At 39.4% G+C, this 19028-nt stretch overlaps 1 protein-coding gene across 3 annotated transcripts; it reads right to left on the minus strand.

The window, feature by feature from the left end:
• Positions 1-1159: 1159 nt before the first annotated feature.
• Ms4a3 (membrane spanning 4-domains A3) lies at positions 1160-18976 on the minus strand. 3 transcript variants are annotated; one of them, XM_039101360.2, is made up of 7 exons: positions 18816-18976; positions 17315-17443; positions 16394-16531; positions 7301-7357; positions 4281-4439; positions 2982-3083; positions 1160-1432 (listed from the first exon to the last, which is right to left on the minus strand). In XM_039101360.2, exons 1-7 carry the CDS (start codon positions 18864-18866, stop codon positions 1331-1333), a joined length of 738 nt encoding a protein of 245 aa, XP_038957288.1. In that variant the 5' UTR covers positions 18867-18976; the 3' UTR covers positions 1160-1330. The 3 variants fall into 3 exon arrangements, with proteins under 3 accessions (XP_038957288.1, NP_001413982.1, XP_038957289.1); NM_001427053.1 differs by having other exon boundaries at positions 17315-17471; positions 18816-18962; XM_039101361.2 differs by having other exon boundaries at positions 17315-17427; positions 18816-18917.
• Between the last annotated feature and the right edge of the window lie 52 nt (positions 18977-19028).

The raw sequence follows: 19028 nt of genomic DNA on the forward strand, positions 1-19028 counted from the left end.
ATGCACATGTCCCAAATTTACGAGACATCAGATTCTATATACACATTCCAGGGTTACTAAATTAAAGTTGTTTTTTATTTTCTAAATTTCTCATGTGTGAACCCCAGAGTAACTAACTATTCAGCAACTTTCAGATGTTATCTCCTAGTGGCTTCCATTTCAAGTTATATTTGATTCTTATATTTTATGAAAAAGTCATAGAGTCTCCTCAGTGAAGATGACTCCACACTAGAGCCAAACTGTTGTCCGTGAAGAGGTTATGAACCAGTGCACTCATCAAGATAAGTATTTTAATAGAGTAAGACCATTCAAGGTGTGTCCCTAAAACTCAATATGAGGTCAACTCCAGCAGAATCTGAAGGTGGTTGTCAATTCTGGTCATAGGAAATGCTAGTGGGGAAGCCACAGTGTTCTTGTGTACTGTTAACATGCTTTAATAAAGGATGATAGAAGATGTATTCAAATAAAAGGAAGCAGACCATCTGTAACACAATAGAAGTCGAATCAATGGAACCTGGCCATGCAGAACAAAATCCCTGAACCCAAACCATCATTGTATCGGAACATGTTTGACTCCCAGAAGCTGGTGGAAATAAAACCTGAAGCTTAAAGTTCAAGTCTAGTAAAAAGCAAATTAATCACAATGATATTTTTAACCTTCTAGATTTGTAATTCTGGTATCAGCCAAATCAAAAAAAAAAAACATTTTTTTTCTGTGCTGAAAAAAATCTGACTCATTCTCATTCCCAGGAGGTGGCTGAAATTTGACTTTTACTGAGATCCAGACAATAGGGCTTGTGCCTGGGTAATGTGGGTAATGGGTATGTGGTCGCTCACACCTGTAATCTCAGCAGTCGGAAAGCTGAGACAGCATGGGTGTTATACGTATAAAATATCAAACTAAGTATGCTTGTGTATGCCTATAATCCTGAAACTTGGCAGGTGACGATAGGACGAGCAGGGCTTCAAAGACGAACTTGGCTTCAGGGTTACTAAAAGCCAGCCTATAGGGCATGAGACACTGTGTTTCAAAAGAAAGGGGAAAAAAGAAAATTATTACATGTTCTTTCATCCTTAAGCCTCACAAAGCAATGGGGTAAGGAAAAAAGGATTCGATAGCTGGAAAGAGCTTTGGAAGAAAGACTATAGAGGTTGCAAATCCAAGAACACCTAAGGAAATGTATTTATTCTTCTAGATCTAGACCGTGCTAGTGGATTTACAGGGAGGATGGGGAGAATTGGGACAGATGCCAGCTTTCTTGTGAATATTTCCACGACAGAAGGACTGTATTTCATCTGTTTATGCCCTCCTGAGTTCTCAATGAAATTCTCACTCTTCGATGGTTTGAGGCTGGGTGATCAGGTTCTCAGAATCGCTTTCTTCAGGGGGTATTCCTGACTCCACAGAATTAGGAGGTGAAGAACTGATCTCCTAGAAAACGAGACATCAGTTCTCAAGAAGAGGATCCTCATCTTCCCTCTCCACTCCGTCCTTTCTCATTACCCCCAACTATCACTATCACAGGTCCACAAAGATTCCTTCATTGGTGCTTACTCTGATAAACACTGAATAATGGTCATATGCATATGGACAAAAAGACAATCAGAACATTTTTATTTTCATTTCCGTGGGTTGCCACTAAATAGGTGGTTGCAGAACTGAATATGAAGATTGGGGAAGCAGTCAGGAAAATCAAATGTACAACCTATCTAAGTTGTTTCTGCTTGTTCCTATCGAATTATATGTCTTCACTGAAGACTTGGTCCTGAACACACAGCATGCTGCTGCCACACCACAGAACACCAGTGAAGACTGCTCAGATTAGATAATAGTGTTTGTTCTGAATGGCAGCAATGTCTCTCATAAAAGTATAATAATATAATAACAGAAGACAAATACTGTAATATTTACTACTATCCTTCCTTAGCATATAAGTAACAAATTATATCTTTGGGTTGTTTTATTTTTGATTTTTGATATTGCTGTTTGGATTGCTGACTTGAATTTGTAAAACATTGTTGAATGAGTTTTGACTTGGGGTTACGACAAAATTTCCAGCATTTTTCAAAATGGCTATAAACATATTTTTGTTGTTTTGTGTTATATTTTAATGCAAAGCAGTAGACTCAGCCTTGACAATAATAAAATCAGAATATCTATCAACTTTCAGAAACATGAAAATGATCTCCCATCCTGTAACATCTAATATTTAGCCAAGATGTCATTATTGTGAAAAAATAAATACAAACATTCATTTTGTTAATGTGCAAATTTGCTTTGGTCTTTAGTACATCGTAAAATTATATACCAACTAATTGCTTTAAATAGATTTTTCTATGATTTACTATCCATAAATGTTATAAAAATAAACTATCTTTTAGTTATTCCTCCCTCATATAATACATCCCAACTGCAATTTCCACTTCCTCCACTTTTCCTAGTTCATGTTCCCACTTCCCTTCTTCCCCCAGGTCCCCTGTTCCTCCATTTCTCCTTCAGAAAAGATCTCCTGTGGATATCAACCAAATACAGCCTAACAGGATGCAACAAGACTAGAAGGAAAGGGGTCCAAAGAGCAGGCAAAAGAGTCAGAGACACATCCATTCCTGCTCTTAGGAGTCCTGCTAGGGCTGCATAAAGCTTCCTTGGCCAAAAAGGAATTGCAAGTGGAAAAAAACATTTAAAAACTGAATTACAAGATCTAAATATCTAGCAAGAATATGTGGTCATCCGGAGACATACCTTTCAAAAGTAAAAAGTAACATGAATTTGCATTAAATTAAAGTGCATTAAAGTGTATTCTAACATATGGCTTGCATTTTCAAATCTGAATCATTTCTAGCCTTACTTCATCTCACACATTGATTTAATAAATAATTCCCAGAGCCCCACAAATCATAACCATACAAACGTTTCTTATTCTAAAAGTTGGAAATAACTTCAACTGTTGTGGAATTTTCAGACAGCAACACAAACTCACCTCTCTTAAACCACAAACATTTCCTAGGCACCACATGACTGAGAGCGAAATGGTCAGGGCCAGCTCCAGCAGGGTGAAAATCAGCATTAAAGACACCAGGCCCTAGGGAATGATGCCTCAGATCAAATCAGTGCAAACATTCAGAAGGAAAACTTGTCAACAGGAAACCAGACTGAAAGCCCCTCAAAATGTAACAGAGTGAAACACAGATTAGACTGAAGATTGATCTATATGAACTAGTCAAAGGGAGATGAAATCACAGAAGAAAAATTCTAACACTCAGTAACACTTATCAATGTAATAAATTACAGAAAAGAATACACAGTCTAGTAAAATGGGCAAAAATTATGATTTCATTAACAGGATTTTAGGAGATTTACATTAGGCCTATAGAACAAAATACAGTGCTGGGAGAAACTCAACACATTACTGCAGAAAATTACCCTTCTATTATTGCTGAGCACCTAGAAGAAATACATGATCAAATTCCTATACAGGGAAAATACCACTTAATCCATAAAAATAGACATAGACAAATACAAATTTAGGTGATTAAAAAATTAATGAAAGATGGGTTAGAGAGGTGACTCAGCAATTAAGAGCACCTGTTAGTCTTACACAGGACCCAGGTTCAGTTCCAACCACCAATATGGTTTGTCAATACCATCTGTAACTCCAGGTCCAGGAGATCAAGTACCTCCTTCTGCCTTCCTCAGTCACCAAAAACACACATAGTGCACATACATACATTCATACATACATAACCTATATACATACATAATGCTGGGGATATAGGCAACACACTCACATAGTCATACAAAACCTAGGCCAAATATATGTATGGTGGTAGTTAAAGTTGATAGAGTATACCTAACATACACAAATATTCTAGCTTGCAGATTAAGTGGTATGTCCCTGAAGTTTGTTTCATAAAACAAACTTATGTGACATAAATTAATTTATTATCTATCTCTGGAAAGTATAATAAATAGCAGTGATAATAATACAACATGATGACTAAACACTGTTTCCATTACTTATCAAATATTATCATATTGAATTTTATAGCAATCTATAGTATAGTAGGTACTACTCATTATTATCTTTAATATGATATTATAGATATTTAGATATATATTTATATACCATATTATCTTCAAAGATAAGAACATTAAACATTAAATAATTAAATCTAATGTGTCCTTCATTACAAAAGTAGTAAAGAGCAAAGCCAACATTCATATTAACATGTATATTTTGAATGATTTGAAATACGTTATTAACAGTTTTAAAACATACATTTGATGAGGAACCCAGGAAAATGCAAATATCAGGTGACTGTGAAGACCGGCAAGCTCTGAAAGCCAGGGTATTGAGTGCCAAATGTACAGAAAGGAAAGCAGTCCCAACAAATGCAATCATCGTGCTGGCAATGTTCATCCCAAAACTGTTTTGCATCTAAAACAAAGCCAAAATGTCCATTAATATATGCAGAACATCCTTTAACCCCTTGGCAACTGAAGTATATATTTAAGTACCCAACAGTAATTTAGGTGCAGAGCAATCTCCTGTGAACTAAGATTCTCCCACTGCACAAAGGACATACAGTCTAGCAGTAAAGACAAGGGGTTAGCATACACAGCTCAAGTTGTAGAATGCTTGCTTAGCATGCATAGGGCCCCAGTATAAGTCATTAGCACTGCAAAAGCTAGGTGTCACTGTCATTCCAGCACTCTGTGGGTGATGGCAGAGATTACCACTCAAAGCTAGCCTATAGTATTTGAATTCATATCTCAATTTACAAACAAAAAATAACAAGGAAAGCTATAAACACACCAGTGTATAAATTATGCCATATTTTTAAGTAACTAGGTATTGAGGCTAATAGAATGGCATAACAAAATGGAAATTTAAAGAAAGTAGTAGAGGTTTGTGACATTGCATAGTAATGCATATGAGTATAGAAGATTTCCCTAGATAGTCCAAAGGAAGTCTGGGTAAAGAAGATAGGTCAAAGTCCGTGAAGCCACATGTTCCCAGGAAGCAAGGGAGCCAGTGTGGATAAGGTTAGGAAACTAAGTCAGAATTAACAGAGATATACATTATGTAAAGCCATGTAATTCATAAAAAGTCTATTTCTTTTTTTTCTAATTCTGAAAAAAATACAAAATTGATGGAAGATTTTGAGCAAAGAAATGACAGATCAATAAGCCACACTGGGTCACTTTGTCTTTATTAAGATCAGGAAAATGAGATCCACCAATAGAAGAAAAGAGCCCAGTTAGAAGACTCCATGGAATGCCGTCGGAGGAAAGATGAGAAAAAGCAAACACAAACGGAACTCGTAAGATGGAGCCCATGCAATTTGCTGAGATACTGGCTTCAGGATGTGAAAGAAGAGGTTGGGAGAGGGATAGCTCATGTTATTGGTCTAAGAATCTAGAAGGATTAGGTTTCCATAATGAAGTTGAGTTTGGGACCTTCTAAGTAGAAGCAAAATTGATGGGAACAACCCGATGCTCAGGAGAAAAGTCTTGGCAAAACAAAAATCTTGTCAGAAGTGCATATATCAGGAATGTGATCATAGCAGTGTCATCTGAAGCAATGAAAATTGCTAAAATCATCAAAGTAAATATAGATTGAGCACAATAGATGCCAATGATGGGAACACTGGGAACCCAGCCCTAAACAGTCTGGAAAAAGAGACAGAGACTGTTGTGGTAAATATTTAATCTCAATTGGAGGTTTCTACCCTGCCTTTGATCATTCAGTTTGCAAATAAAAGACACAAAACTTTTATATTAATAATAAGCCTTTAAAGCACTAGAGCTGAGCAGATATCAATCCCTGTGCTATTATTTCTACTTCCCTGCCAATAACCCCAAGATATATGAGTTGCCATGTTCTGCCTGGGCCGCTCTTAGTGACGGGCCAGCCCTCACGGCCAGTTCATGTCTTACCCATGACATTTCCTCCTCTCTTCACCTTCTTTCTCCCTCCTGGTTCTCTCCTCAGATCCCAAGCCCCACCTACCTCTCTTCTGTCCAACTATAGGCTGTAGGCATCTTTATTCAGCCAATAGTTTTAAATTAAGGATCAAGGTTACATAGCATCACTGATTCCCTCCTACTTGAGGCAACCAGATCTTGAGGGCCATATTTAGCATTACAATAAATGGCAACAGAGTAAACCTCAATGGGAGACTGTAAAGGAGATTTCAAAGGACAAGACAAACATAAGTTACTCAAGATGTCCTGGAGCCCAAGAGAAAAATTACCAGAAGAGGAGTTGGGCTGAACACTGCTTATAAGTGAAGGCAGAAGGGGAGCAAAAACTGAGAACTGGACACCTTCAACATTCTTTCAGAGGCCAGGAAGAAACAAAAGAGTTAGGAAGGTGGGATCATTTAACTATAACTGAAGAGAGAAGAATTGGAGACAGAGCATAGATAACTCCTTTAAAATGGAGTTTTGTCGGGCTGGGGATTTAGCTCAGTGGTAGAGCGCTTACCTAGGAAGCGCAAGGCCCTGGGTTCGGTCCCCAGCTCCGAAAAAAAAAAAAAAGAACCAAAAAAAAATGGAGTTTTGTCACAAACAGAAAAAATAAACTATGCATAGCTATCAGGAAAAAATAATACCAAGATGATATAAATTTAGATAGATGGATAGATAGTCAGAAACGTTCTTATATGCTGATTTAAATTTAAAGTACCCAGTAGAGATAATGTATTAGAGTGATGAATTTTATATAGTAGAAAGGGGCATGGGCTAGAACACCCAAGTAGGAGGATCAGCTTTAAAGAAGTCAGTGAGTTCCTCCATGGTAAAAACTGAGGTAAACATACACCGGAGCAGGTCAAGCATACATGGCAGACGTTATAGTGTTTTAGTGTGTGTGTCTGAAACTCTCTCCATGGCTGCAGTTTCTCAGAACCGAGAGCGAGCCCATCGTCAGGGAGTGGGGATGAAAGAAAAAAAGATAGGTGTTTGAGGATGGACTACTGTGATGGGAAAGCCAGGGGAGTACAGGGTGTGAGCAGAATGGGACTGGGGAGCTAAATCACCAGAGAACATAGAACAGAGAGTTACCTGCTGTGGAATGAATAATCAAAAGGAGAGAAATTTTTGCTTTCAAATTTGAAGATAGTGGTGAAAGACCTTTCACTAAAAAGAATTTGTTAAACCTGACAGCACACGAAAATGTTGTGCATTAAATGGGACTTGGTTCCTCAGCCAGAGCCACCCTCTGCTTCCCTATGGCTGGTGGGTCATTTATTTCTCATCTGGTCACAGAGAAAAAGAGGGAGAAGCAGCACTTACCAGCGTTCTTGTGGGGCTTCTCCCTGCTGCAACACTCAAAGATCCTGAGGTGATGAACTGTTTAAAATAGAAGCAGGACGAATAAAGGGACATTTACTTTTGACCTCTTTCTCTGTGGCATTCCCCTGACAGCCGCTATCAGTAGAAGTTACCCAAATTGTTTTTGTTCAGTTCACACAAAAGTATACTTTGCATTATGCATTACTTTTTATGACTAAAATTTTAAATAGTTCATATTATAAGAAATTCATCATAATTTTATTTTGTTTGAATCTAGCTTTTAATGGCTTAGTGTATGATTATAAATAATAAAATGCTATAATTGTGCTTAGATTTATGTTGCTATAAATGATATATTTTAAAATTCACATAGCGCTGCCCATATTTCAGATTTATCTAGTTTTTTTGGTCTAGATTCTCAAAAAAAAGCATTTCTAAATCTAAATGTATTCTCCAGTTTTAAAATCATTATATTCATGCACTATATTCCCCTGACTCTAATTTTGATAAATTGGGTTTTCTATATATTTTATGATCTTCCAAAATTTTTCATTGTTAAGATTTTACAACTCTTTAATCAACTTACCAAATATTGGAGAATAAAGGGTTGCTAAGCAAAACTTAACTACTGAATTCTGGGTAAACATGTAGGAAGAGACTTTGAGTTCTGTCTCAGACACCAGAGATTTTCACAGGTCTTCCCACCTCTGTATTTTGTGAATGAGCACCTTCGTGTTCAATAGTAGCTCCAACTCATAGCCAGCAGAGGATCCTGGGTAAATTACTGAGGCTTTCTTCACCTCAGCTTCTTTTCCCACCTAACAGCATATCCTCATGTTAGCATCATCTACTAACAGTTGTGTTCTATTGAAATGGGGAAAGTATAAAGTGCAGTAGGCAGAAAACATCCAAATTAATGATAATATATGCTTCTCATTTGATTTCAGAGACCCCAAAAGATGATCCATTTCTGACATCCTAGTAAGGAAACTGAGGGCAAAAGTTCGTGTCTAATCTTTTAAACCACATCCTTGATAGGATGATAAGAGATGAAGCAAAGACTCTATAGTGGGTATACAGAAGGCATGTTCGTGGTTCCAGGAGTTGATGGCTATAGGCAAAGGCAAACATGGAGTACAGAAAGGTCATACACCTGGAACTTGCCCTGAAAGTGTATTAGGGCCAGAGAACAGCTTCAAGAATTGGAATCAATTCTCAAATCTTGTGCTGAAGATAAAGCAAATCCTGATCCCTAATTCCTTCCCCCTTTTAAATTCATGTGTGTGGCCTGCATGTGTCTCTGTACATATGCACAGTTCCCATAGAGGTCAGCAGAGAGTGTTGGATCTAGAACTAGAAGTACAGATAGTTGTGAGCCTCCTTGAGGGTGCTGAAAATTGAAGCTGAGTTCTCTGGGGAAACAGCCAGTGCTTTTAACTGCTGAGCCATCTTTCTGGCTCCCTTTCCATTTTGAAACAAACTAATTTCACTTTCTAAGAAGATAAAACCCAATTCTTGTGCGATGCCTGAAATTCTTCATTTCTGTCTTTTCTAAAATGCAGACCACAAAGTCTTCACTTGAACTGTCAGATTTATTATGCAAAACAACTCAGGAATACTTCAGAGCTTAACTCTTCCATCAAAATTTTTTCTTAACTGTCTCAGAATTTCAGGAATATCAAGTTCAAAGCACCATTGTGAATGAGCGCCTTACACCATGAACTGAAAATGCATGGTCTTTTCTCAGACTGAGAACCAATGCTGACCATGATCTTCTTTCACAAGACACTTCTGCTGCTGCTGTCTTCTGTCCCTCTTCCCTTCCTTCAGATCTCTTTTCTCCTTTCCTGGTCTCTATTCTAGTCTCACAACTTACACCCACACCCACACATACTTAGGTGCATATGTAAAAATTAAAATCTAGCCCAGGAGCGGCAGGACTTCTGCGCCTGAGACACCGCCGGAACCTGAAAGAAACAGACCGGATAAACAGTTCTCTGCACCCAAATCCCGTGGGAGGGAGAGCTAATCCTTCAGAGAGGCAGACAAGCCTGGGAAACCAGAAGAGACTGCTCCCTGCACACACATCTCGGACGCCAGAGGAAAAAGCCAAAGACCATCTGGAACCCTGGTGCACTGAAGCTCCCGGAAGGGGCGGCACAGGTCTTCCTGGTTGCTGCCGCTGCAGAGAGCCCCTGGGCAGCACCCCACGAGCGAACCTGAGCCTCGGGACCACAGGTAAGACCAAATTTTCTGCTGCAAGAAAGCTGCCTGGTGAACTCAAGACACAGGCCCACAGGAACAGCTGAAGACCTGTAGAGAGGAAAAACTACACGCCCGAAAGCAGAACACACTGTCCCCATAACTGACTGAAAGAGAGGAAAACAGGTCTACAGCACTCCTGACACACAGGCTTATAGGACAGTCTAGCCACTGTCAGAAATAGCAGAACAAAGTAACACTAGAGATAATCTGATGGCGAGAGGCAAGCGCAGGAACCCAAGCAACAGAAACCAAGACTACATGCCATCATCGGAGCCCAATTCTCCCACCAAAACAAACATGGAATATCCAAACACACCAGAAAAGCAAGATCTAGTTTCAAAATCATATTTGATCATGATGCTGGAGGACTTCAAGAAAGACATGAACACACTTAGGGAAACACAGGAAATCATTAATAAACAAGTAGAAGCCTACAGAGAGGAATGGCAAAAATCCCTGAAAGAATTCCAGGAAAACACAATCAAACAGATGAAGGAATTAAAAATGGAAATAGAAGCAATCAAGAAAGAACACATGGAAACAACCCTGGATATAGAAAACCAAAAGAAGAGACAAGGAGCTGTAGATACAAGCTTCACCAACAGAATACAAGAGATGGAAGAGAGAATCTCAGGAGCAGAAGATTCCATAGAAATCATTGACTCAACTGTCAAAGATAATGTAAAGCGGAAAAAGCTACTGGTCCAAAACATACAGGAAATCCAGGACTCAATGAGAAGATCAAACCTAAGGATAATAGGTATAGAAGAGAGTGAAGACTCCCAGCTCAAAGGACCAGTAAATATCTTCAACAAAATCATAGAGGAAAACTTCCCTAACCTAAAAAAAGAGATACCCATAGGAATACAAGAAGCCTACAGAACTCCAAATAGATTGGACCAGAAAAGAAACACCTCCCGTCACATAATTGTCAAAACACCAAACGCACAAAATAAAGAAAGAATATTAAAAGCAGTAAGGGAAAAAGGTCAAGTAACATATAAAGGGAGACCTATCAGAATCACACCAGACTTCTCGCCAGAAACTATGAAGGCCAGAAGATCCTGGACTGATGTCATACAGACCCTAAGAGAACACAAATGCCAGCCCAGGTTACTGTATCCAGCAAAACTCTCAATTAACATTGATGGAGAAACCAAGATATTCCATGACAAAACCAAATTTACACAATATCTTTCTACAAATCCAGCACTACAAAGGATAATAAATGGTAAAGCCCAACATAAGGAGGCAAGCTATACCCTAGAAGAAGCAAGAAACTAATCGTCTTGGCAACAAAACAGAGAATGAAAGCACACAAACATAACCTCACATCCAAATATGAATATAAAGGGAAACAATAATCACTATTCCTTAATATCTCTCAATATCAATGGCCTCAACTCCCCAATAAAAAGACATAGATTAACAAACTGGATACGCAACGAGGACCCTGCATTCTGCTGCCTACAGGAAACACACCTCAGAGACAAAGACAGACACTACCTCAGGGTGAAAGGCTGGAAAACAACTTTCCAAGCAAATGGTCAGAAGAAGCAAGCTGGAGTAGCCATTCTAATATCAAATAAAATCAATTTCCAACTAAAAGTCATCAAAAAAGATAAGGAAGGACACTTCATATTCATCAAAGGAAAAATCCACCAAGATGAACTCTCAATCCTAAATATCTATGCCCCAAATACAAGGGCACCTACATACGTAAAAGAAACCTTACTAAAGCTCAAAACACACATTGCACCTCACACAATAATAGTGGGAGATTTCAACACCCCACTCTCATCAATGGACAGATCATGGAAACAGAAATTAAACAGTGATGTCGACAGACTAAGAGAAGTCATGAGCCAAATGGACTTAACAGATATTTATAGAACATTCTATCCTAAAGCAAAAGGATATACCTTCTTCTCAGCTCCTCATGGTACTTTCTCCAAAATTGACCATATAATTGGTCAAAAAACGGGCCTCAACAGGTACAGAAAGATAGAAATAATCCCATGCGTGCTATCGGACCACCACGGCCTAAAACTGGTCTTCAATAACAATAAGGGAAGAATGCCCACATATACGTGGAAATTGAACAATGCTCTACTCAATGATAACCTGGTCAAGGAAGAAATAAAGAAAGAAATTAAAAACTTTTTAGAATTTAATGAAAATGAAGATACAACATACTCAAACTTATGGGACACAATGAAAGCTGTGCTAAGAGGAAAACTCATAGCGCTGAGTGCCTGCAGAAAGAAACAGGAAAGAGCATATGTCAGCAGCTTGACAGCACACCTAAAAGCTCTAGAACAAAAAGAAGCAAATACACCCAGGAGGAGTAGAAGGCAGGAAATAATCAAACTCAGAGCTGAAATCAACCAAGTAGAAACAAAAAGGACCATAGAAAGAATCAACAGGACCAAAAGTTGGTTCTTTGAGAAAATCAACAAGATAGATAAACCCTTAGCCAGACTAACGAGAGGACACAGAGAGTGCGTCCAAATTAACAAAATCAGAAATGAAAAGGGAGACATAACTACAGATTCAGAGGAAATTCAAAAAATCATCAGATCTTACTATAAAAACCTATATTCAACAAAATTTGAAAATCTTCAGGAAATGGACAATTTCCTAGACAGATACCAGGTATCAAAGTTAAATCAGGAACAGATAAACCAGTTAAACAACCCCATAACTCCTAAGGAAATAGAAGCAGTCATTAAAGGTCTCCCAACCAAAAAGAGCCCAGGTCCAGATGGGTTTAGTGCAGAATTCTATCAAACCTTCATAGAAGACCTCATACCAATATTATCCAAACTATTCCACAAAATTGAAACAGATGGAGCCCTACCGAATTCCTTCTACGAATCTACAATTACTCTTATACCTAAACCACACAAAGACACAACAAAGAAAGAGAACTTCAGACCAATTTCCCTTATGAATATCGACGCAAAAATACTCAATAAAATTCTGGCAAACCGAATTCAAGAGCACATCAAAACAATCATCCACCATGATCAAGTAGGCTTCATCCCAGGCATGCAGGGATGGTTTAATATACGGAAAACCATCAACGTGATCCATTATATAAACAAACTGAAAGAACAGAACCACATGATCATTTCATTAGATGCTGAGAAAGCATTTGACAAAATTCAACACCCCTTCATGATAAAAGTTCTGGAAAGAATAGGAATTCAAGGCCCATACCTAAACATAGTAAAAGCCATATACAGCAAACCAGTTGCTAACATTAAACTAAATGGAGAGAAACTTGAAGCAATCCCACTAAAATCAGGGACTAGACAAGGCTGCCCACTCTCTCCCTACTTATTCAATATAGTTCTTGAAGTTCTAGCCAGAGCAATCAGACAACAAAAGGAGATCAAAGGGATACAGATCGGAAAAGAAGAGGTCAAAATATCACTATTTGCAGATGATATGATAGTATATTTAAGTGATCCCAAAAGTTCCACCAGAGAACTACTAAAGCTGATAAACAACTTCAGCAAAGTGGCTGGGTATAAAATTAACTCAAATAAATCAGTTGCCTTCCTCTATACAAAAGAGAAACAAGCCGAGAAAGAAATTAGGGAAACGACACCCTTCATAATAGACCCAAATAATATAAAGTACCTCGGTGTGACTTTAACCAAGCAAGTAAAAGATCTGTACAATAAGAACTTCAAGACACTGAAGAAAGAAATTGAAGAAGATCTCAGAAGATGGAAAGATCTCCCATGCTCATGGATTGGCAGGATTAATATAGTAAAAATGGCCATTTTACCAAAAGCAATCTACAGATTCAATGCAATCCCCATCAAAATACCAATCCAATTCTTCAAAGAGTTAGACAGAACAATTTGCAAATTCATCTGGAATAACAAAAAACCCAGGATAGCTAAAGCTATCCTCAACAATAAAAGGACTTCAGGGGGAATCACTATCCCTGAACTCAAGCAGTATTACAGAGCAATAGTGATAAAAACTGCATGGTATTGGTACAGAGACAGACAGATAGACCAATGGAATAGAATTGAAGACCCAGAAATGAACCCACACACCTATGGTCACTTGATTTTTGACAAAGGAGCCAAAACCATCCAATGGAAAAAAGATAGCATTTTCAGCAAATGGTGCTGGTTAACTGGAGGGCAACATGTAGAAGAATGCAGATTGATCCATGCTTATCATCCTGTACAAAGCTTAAGTCCAAGTGGATCAAGGACCTCCACATCAAACCAGACACACTCAAACTAATAGAAGAAAAACTAGGGAAGCATCTGGAACACATGGGCACTGGAAAAAATTTCCTGAACAAAACACCAATGGCTTATGCTCTAAGATCAAGAATTGACAAATGGGATCTCATAAAACTGCAAAGCTTCTGTAAGGCAAAGGACACTGTGGTTAGGACAAAACGGCAACCAACAGATTGGGAAAAGATCTTTACCAACCCTACAACAGATAGAGGCCTTATATCCAAAATATACAAAGAACTCAAGAAGTTAGACCGCAGGGAGACAAATAACCCTATTAAAAAATGGGGTTCAGAGCTAAACAAAGAATTCACAGCTGAGGAATGCCGAATGGCTGAGAAACACCTAAAGAAATGTTCAACATCTTTAGTCATAAGGGAAATGCAAATCAAAACAACCCTGAGATTTCACCTCACACCAGTGCGATTGGCTAAGATCAAAAACTCAGGTGACAGCAGATGCTGGCGAGGTTGTGGAGAAAGAGGAACACTCCTCCATTGTTGGTGGGATTGCAGACTGGTAAAACCATTCTGGAAATCAGTCTGGAGGTTCCTCAGAAAATTGGACATTGAACTGCCTGAGGATCCAGCTATACCTCTCTTGGGCATATACCCAAAAGATGCCTCAACATATAAAAGAGACACGTGCTCCACTATGTTCATCGCAGCCTTATTTATAATAGCCAGAAAATGGAAAGAACCCAGATGCCCTTCAACAGAGGAATGGATACAGAAAATGTGGTACATCTACACAATGGAATACTACTCAGCTATCAAAAACAACGAGTTTATGAAATTCGTAGGCAAATGGTTGGAACTGGAAAATATCATCCTGAGTGAACTAACCCAATCACAGAAAGACATACATGGTATGCACTCATTGATAAGTGGCTATTAGCCCAAATGCTTGAATTACCCTAGATCCCTAGAACAAACGAAACTCAAGACGGATGATCAAAATGTGAATGCTTCACTCCTTCTTTAAATGAGGAAAAAGAATACCCTTGGCAGGGAAGGGAGAGGCAAAGATTAAAACAGAGACTGAAGGAACACCCATTCAGAGCCTGTCCCACATTTGGCCCATACATATACAGCCACCCAATTGGACTAGATGGATGAAGCAAAGAAGTGCAGACCGACAGGAGCCGGATGTAGATCGCTCCTGAGAGACACAGCCAGAATACAGCAAATACAGAGGCGAATGCCAGCAGCAAACCACTGAACTGAGAATAGGTCCCCTATTGAAGGAATCAGAGAAAGAACTGGAAGAGCTTGAAGGGGCTCGAGACCCCAAAAGTACAACAATGCCAAGCAACCAGAGCTTCCAGGGACTAAGCCACTACCTAAAGACTATACATGGACTGACCCTGGACTCTGACCCCATAGGTAGCAATGAATATCCTAGTAAGAGCACCAGTGGAAGGGGAAGCCCTGGGTCCTGCTAAGACTGAACCCCCAGTGAACTAGTCTATGGGGGGAGGGCGGCAATGGTGGGAGGGTTGGGAGGGGAACACCCATAAGGAAGGGGAGGGGGGAGGGGGATGTTTGCCCGGAAACCGGGAAAGGGAATAACACTCGAAATGTATATAAGAAATACTCAAGTTAATAAAAAAAAAATTAAAATCTAGGAACTGTGAAAGAGAAAAAGCATACAGTCTTTATCTTTCTGACTCTAGAAAGCTTTGACGCTATAGGATTCTTCATGTATGTGCATATGTCTGTCTGTCTGCCTGCCTGCCTGCCTCTCTCTCTCTCTCTCCCCCCTTTCTCTCCTTTCTCTCTCCCCCACCCCAAGTGTGTGTATGTGTGTGTATGTGTGTATGTGTATGTGTGTGAGTGTGTGTATGTGTGTATGTGTATGTGTGTGAGTGTGTGTGTATGTGTGTGTATGTGTGCGAATGTGTGTGTATGTGTGTATGTGTATGTGTGTGTGAGTATGTGTATGTGTATGTGTGTGTGAGTGTGTGTGTGTATGTGTATGAGTGTGTGTGTATGTGTGTGTATGTGTGTGTATGTGTGTGTGAGTGTGTGTATGTGTGCGAATGTGTGTGTATGTGTGTGAGTATGTGTATGTGTGTGTGAGTGTGTGTATGTGTGTGTGAGTGTGTGTGTGTGTATGTGTGAGTGTGTGTGTATGTGAATGTGTGTGAGTGTGTATGTGTGTGTGTGTATGTGTGAGTGTGTGTGCATGTGAATGTGTGTGAGTGTGTGTGTGTGTGTGTGTGTGTGTGTGTACATTCTACCACTGAGATACTTACTTATAAACTCATATTTATTGTTGCACTATTCACAATACCCAGGAGATGGAACTGGTCGTTTTCATTCTGCCCATCAACAAATAAATTGATAAATAAAATGTAGTTCATACACACAACTTTATTTGGCCATAACGAAAAGTAAAATCAGAAGTTGTAGTGAAAGAAAGAGGCTTTTGCCCACTTTTGTCAGAAATTATAAGTCAAAACCACAGTTGGTAATCTTCAAAGAACACTTTCATACTGAGCACACTAGCAGTGCTGGGTAAGAGATGGTCTATGGCCAAGGGAATAAATACTCACAAACACAGCACCCCAGAGTGGGTAGCCTGTGTAGAAGGTGAAGAAGAAGAAATTGATGAAGTGGTGGGACAACTGTTTTAAACAAACCAAAAAAATACCCAGAGCTAGAATCAGTATTCCATTCAGGATCTGGATGGCCTGTAAGGAAGAAGAAAAAAAAGAAAAAGCTATAATTCTATTTTTTATTTTCCTCAGAAAGGACTTACCGTGGCTTTAAATGATTTAAATGCTATGCCCAAATCTTAGCTAAAGCTAAGATCTTGTTTTGAGAAGATTTTGTTTAGGACTAAAATATGACAAAGTCAGATAGCTGTTAAATTTTTATTTTAAAATATTTTTATTTAAAATATAATTATGGCCATCACTGGTGATGAGGCAGAAACATCTATCTGAGCTACAGAATGAGTTCAAAGCCAACCTGTGTTATTTAGCAAGACTTGGTATAAAAAATGCACAAAGGGTTGGAGTTTTAACTGAATAATAGTGTTTTTTCTGGCATCCACAAGGACCTGGTTCTTATCCGCAGAACCATAGGAAAGAAAGAGGAGAGAAGAAAGAAAGAAGAGAGGAGGTAAAGGAAGGCAAGGGTGAGGGAAGGGAATGGGAGGGAAAGGAGAGAAGGGAAGAAGAGGGGAAGGGAGGAGAACTTCACAGAACTCAAGCTCCTGATACCAGTGGTCAGAATGCACCAAGAAACAATGAAGAGCCTTAGAAGAAATTCTCTGAGGTATGCTAGGATGGATATTCTGCCCTGTGAGAGACTGATTCTGCATTTCTACTCCTCGGATCTCCACGATCCTATCTCGTCTTCAATGACTTGATAAATAACTCAGAAATTTCTCTTCTGGTCATACAGGAGGGTGTCCATATAATCTTTTCCTTCCTCTCTCATAAGCCAACTTTGTAACAAAGGCAACTTACCCCAAGGGCTTGCAGTACTCCTCTTTGAACATGGTGTATCTCATCCAAGGGTCGGTAAACAGAATCATGGGTCTCCTCTGGCTTCATGTGTCTGCCTGGTGAGGTCCCCAGTCCTGTATTATGAAATTCCTGGGAGGCCATTTGGGGCTGTTTGTGGCTGTCATGGGAAAGAACCCACAGGCTTGATGCCTCCTTCAACCACTTTCTAACAGTATTTTTAGTGTAACAGAAGAGTTCATCTTGTCCATGCATCAGGATTGCTCCCCTGAGGAGGGCCTGAGTTCCAGGAGTCCCACCTTTTTCCGTGCCTTTCTACCCTAGAACCTTTCCCTTCACAAAGCAAACCCTCTATCCCCACTACAATTTGTCCTGGATATGGCCTGTGAGTCAAGCTTTCAAGAAACCCTTTTAGTCCTGGCCTAGTCTGGTTGGTGAACCTGTTCTTTGTGCTCTGGGGATCCCTTCAGCACACGTTTCACAGGCCTCAGAGAAGCCTCAATTTTAAAGGTGCTTGCCTCTCACTCTTCACTCATCATATTTGCTCTGCGGTCTCACTGTCTCACGGTTCATGCATAGCTAATACATACGTCAGAAATAGCCCTGTTTAAGAGTAATAACAGAAAATACACTAGCAGGCACTGGTCTTCATGTTGGAAGTACCACACAATGGCTTTGGGGGGCAGGGAAATAAGTCTGACACATTGTTGACCTTTTTAGAAAAGCATCAAGGATGATATTCAGCCTTTAGGTAAAGCAAATAAAATAAAATATAGTGCTGGTCTATAAAATACCGTTAATTTGACTTTTAAAAGAAACCAAGAAATTATAGGCTCTCTACGATCCACCAAGTAATTTGCCTCCCAGCTCTAACTGTACAAAAGACTTCTGGATGTTTTATTCATGTCAACCAATTCAATTCTCAAAACATTCATTGGAATGGGTATTGTCATTATGACACTTTCCATTTTACAAACGAGGAATCTAAGAATCAGAGTATTAAATAATATTCCCAAGCCCACCAGGCAGGGATCTGAGAAGCTAAGGATCAAAATCTACCTCTAGCTATCACTACACTCTTCTTCTGAGCCCATGCATGATCTGTCTCACCAAACATGTCATCATTCATGTATGTCCAGGCCACCTCTCACAGCTAGACATGGCCACCAAACTCAGAGGCAGCCTCTTCAAAATGTGGTGTGTGTGTGTGTGTGTGTGTGTGTGTGTGTGTGTGTGTGTGCGCGCACGCGTGTGTCCATGTATGCTTGTGCCTGCCTGTCATCTGCCTATCTATGTCTACATTTTCCAAATATATTATGCCAAAAACGATGGAACCAGGGTGATATCTGCATTCTAAAGGCATTTGTCCACACAGCTAAAAATTTCAAACCTCTACTGAGAAATCAAATAAAAGACTTTTATCCCAAGAAGGCCATAGGGAGGCACCTTCAGCAGACAAAAAAGAAAAGACGATTCCAATGGAGACAGGGCTAGTAAGATTTACCTTGAAGACTTCAGAAATTGACAGAGTCCTTCCCCTGCAAGTCCATCTCATTACAGAAGAGGAGACAGTCAGTAATGATCACCAGAGTCTATCCCCCAAAACCAGCAGTCTCCTCTTCCTTAGACTTAACGGATCTCTCCCTTGTGCAATGCCTCAGCAGAACCAGTGGAAGTGTTTCTGCAGGCTGCCTGAAAGGTGTGCTAATAAAACCCA

Source organism: Rattus norvegicus, chromosome 1, assembly GCF_036323735.1.
Source record: "Rattus norvegicus strain BN/NHsdMcwi chromosome 1, GRCr8, whole genome shotgun sequence".
NCBI classification, from domain to species: domain Eukaryota; kingdom Metazoa; phylum Chordata; class Mammalia; order Rodentia; family Muridae; genus Rattus; species Rattus norvegicus.

Bases quoted from the DNA above. Each gene is read 5' to 3' on its own strand.
- Ms4a3 (XM_039101360.2), bottom strand. From the start codon at position 18,866: ATGAGATGGACTTGCAGGGGAAGGACTCTGTCAATTTCTGAAGTCTTC. The intron at 17,444-18,815 runs GTAAATCTTACT...ATGGCCTCCCAG, and splicing joins CAATTTCTGAAGTCTTCAAG to GAATTTCATAATACAGGACT. The intron at 7,358-16,393 runs GTGAGTATTTAT...TATTTTAAACAG, and splicing joins CACTCTGGGGTGCTGTGTTT to TTCATCACCTCAGGATCTTT.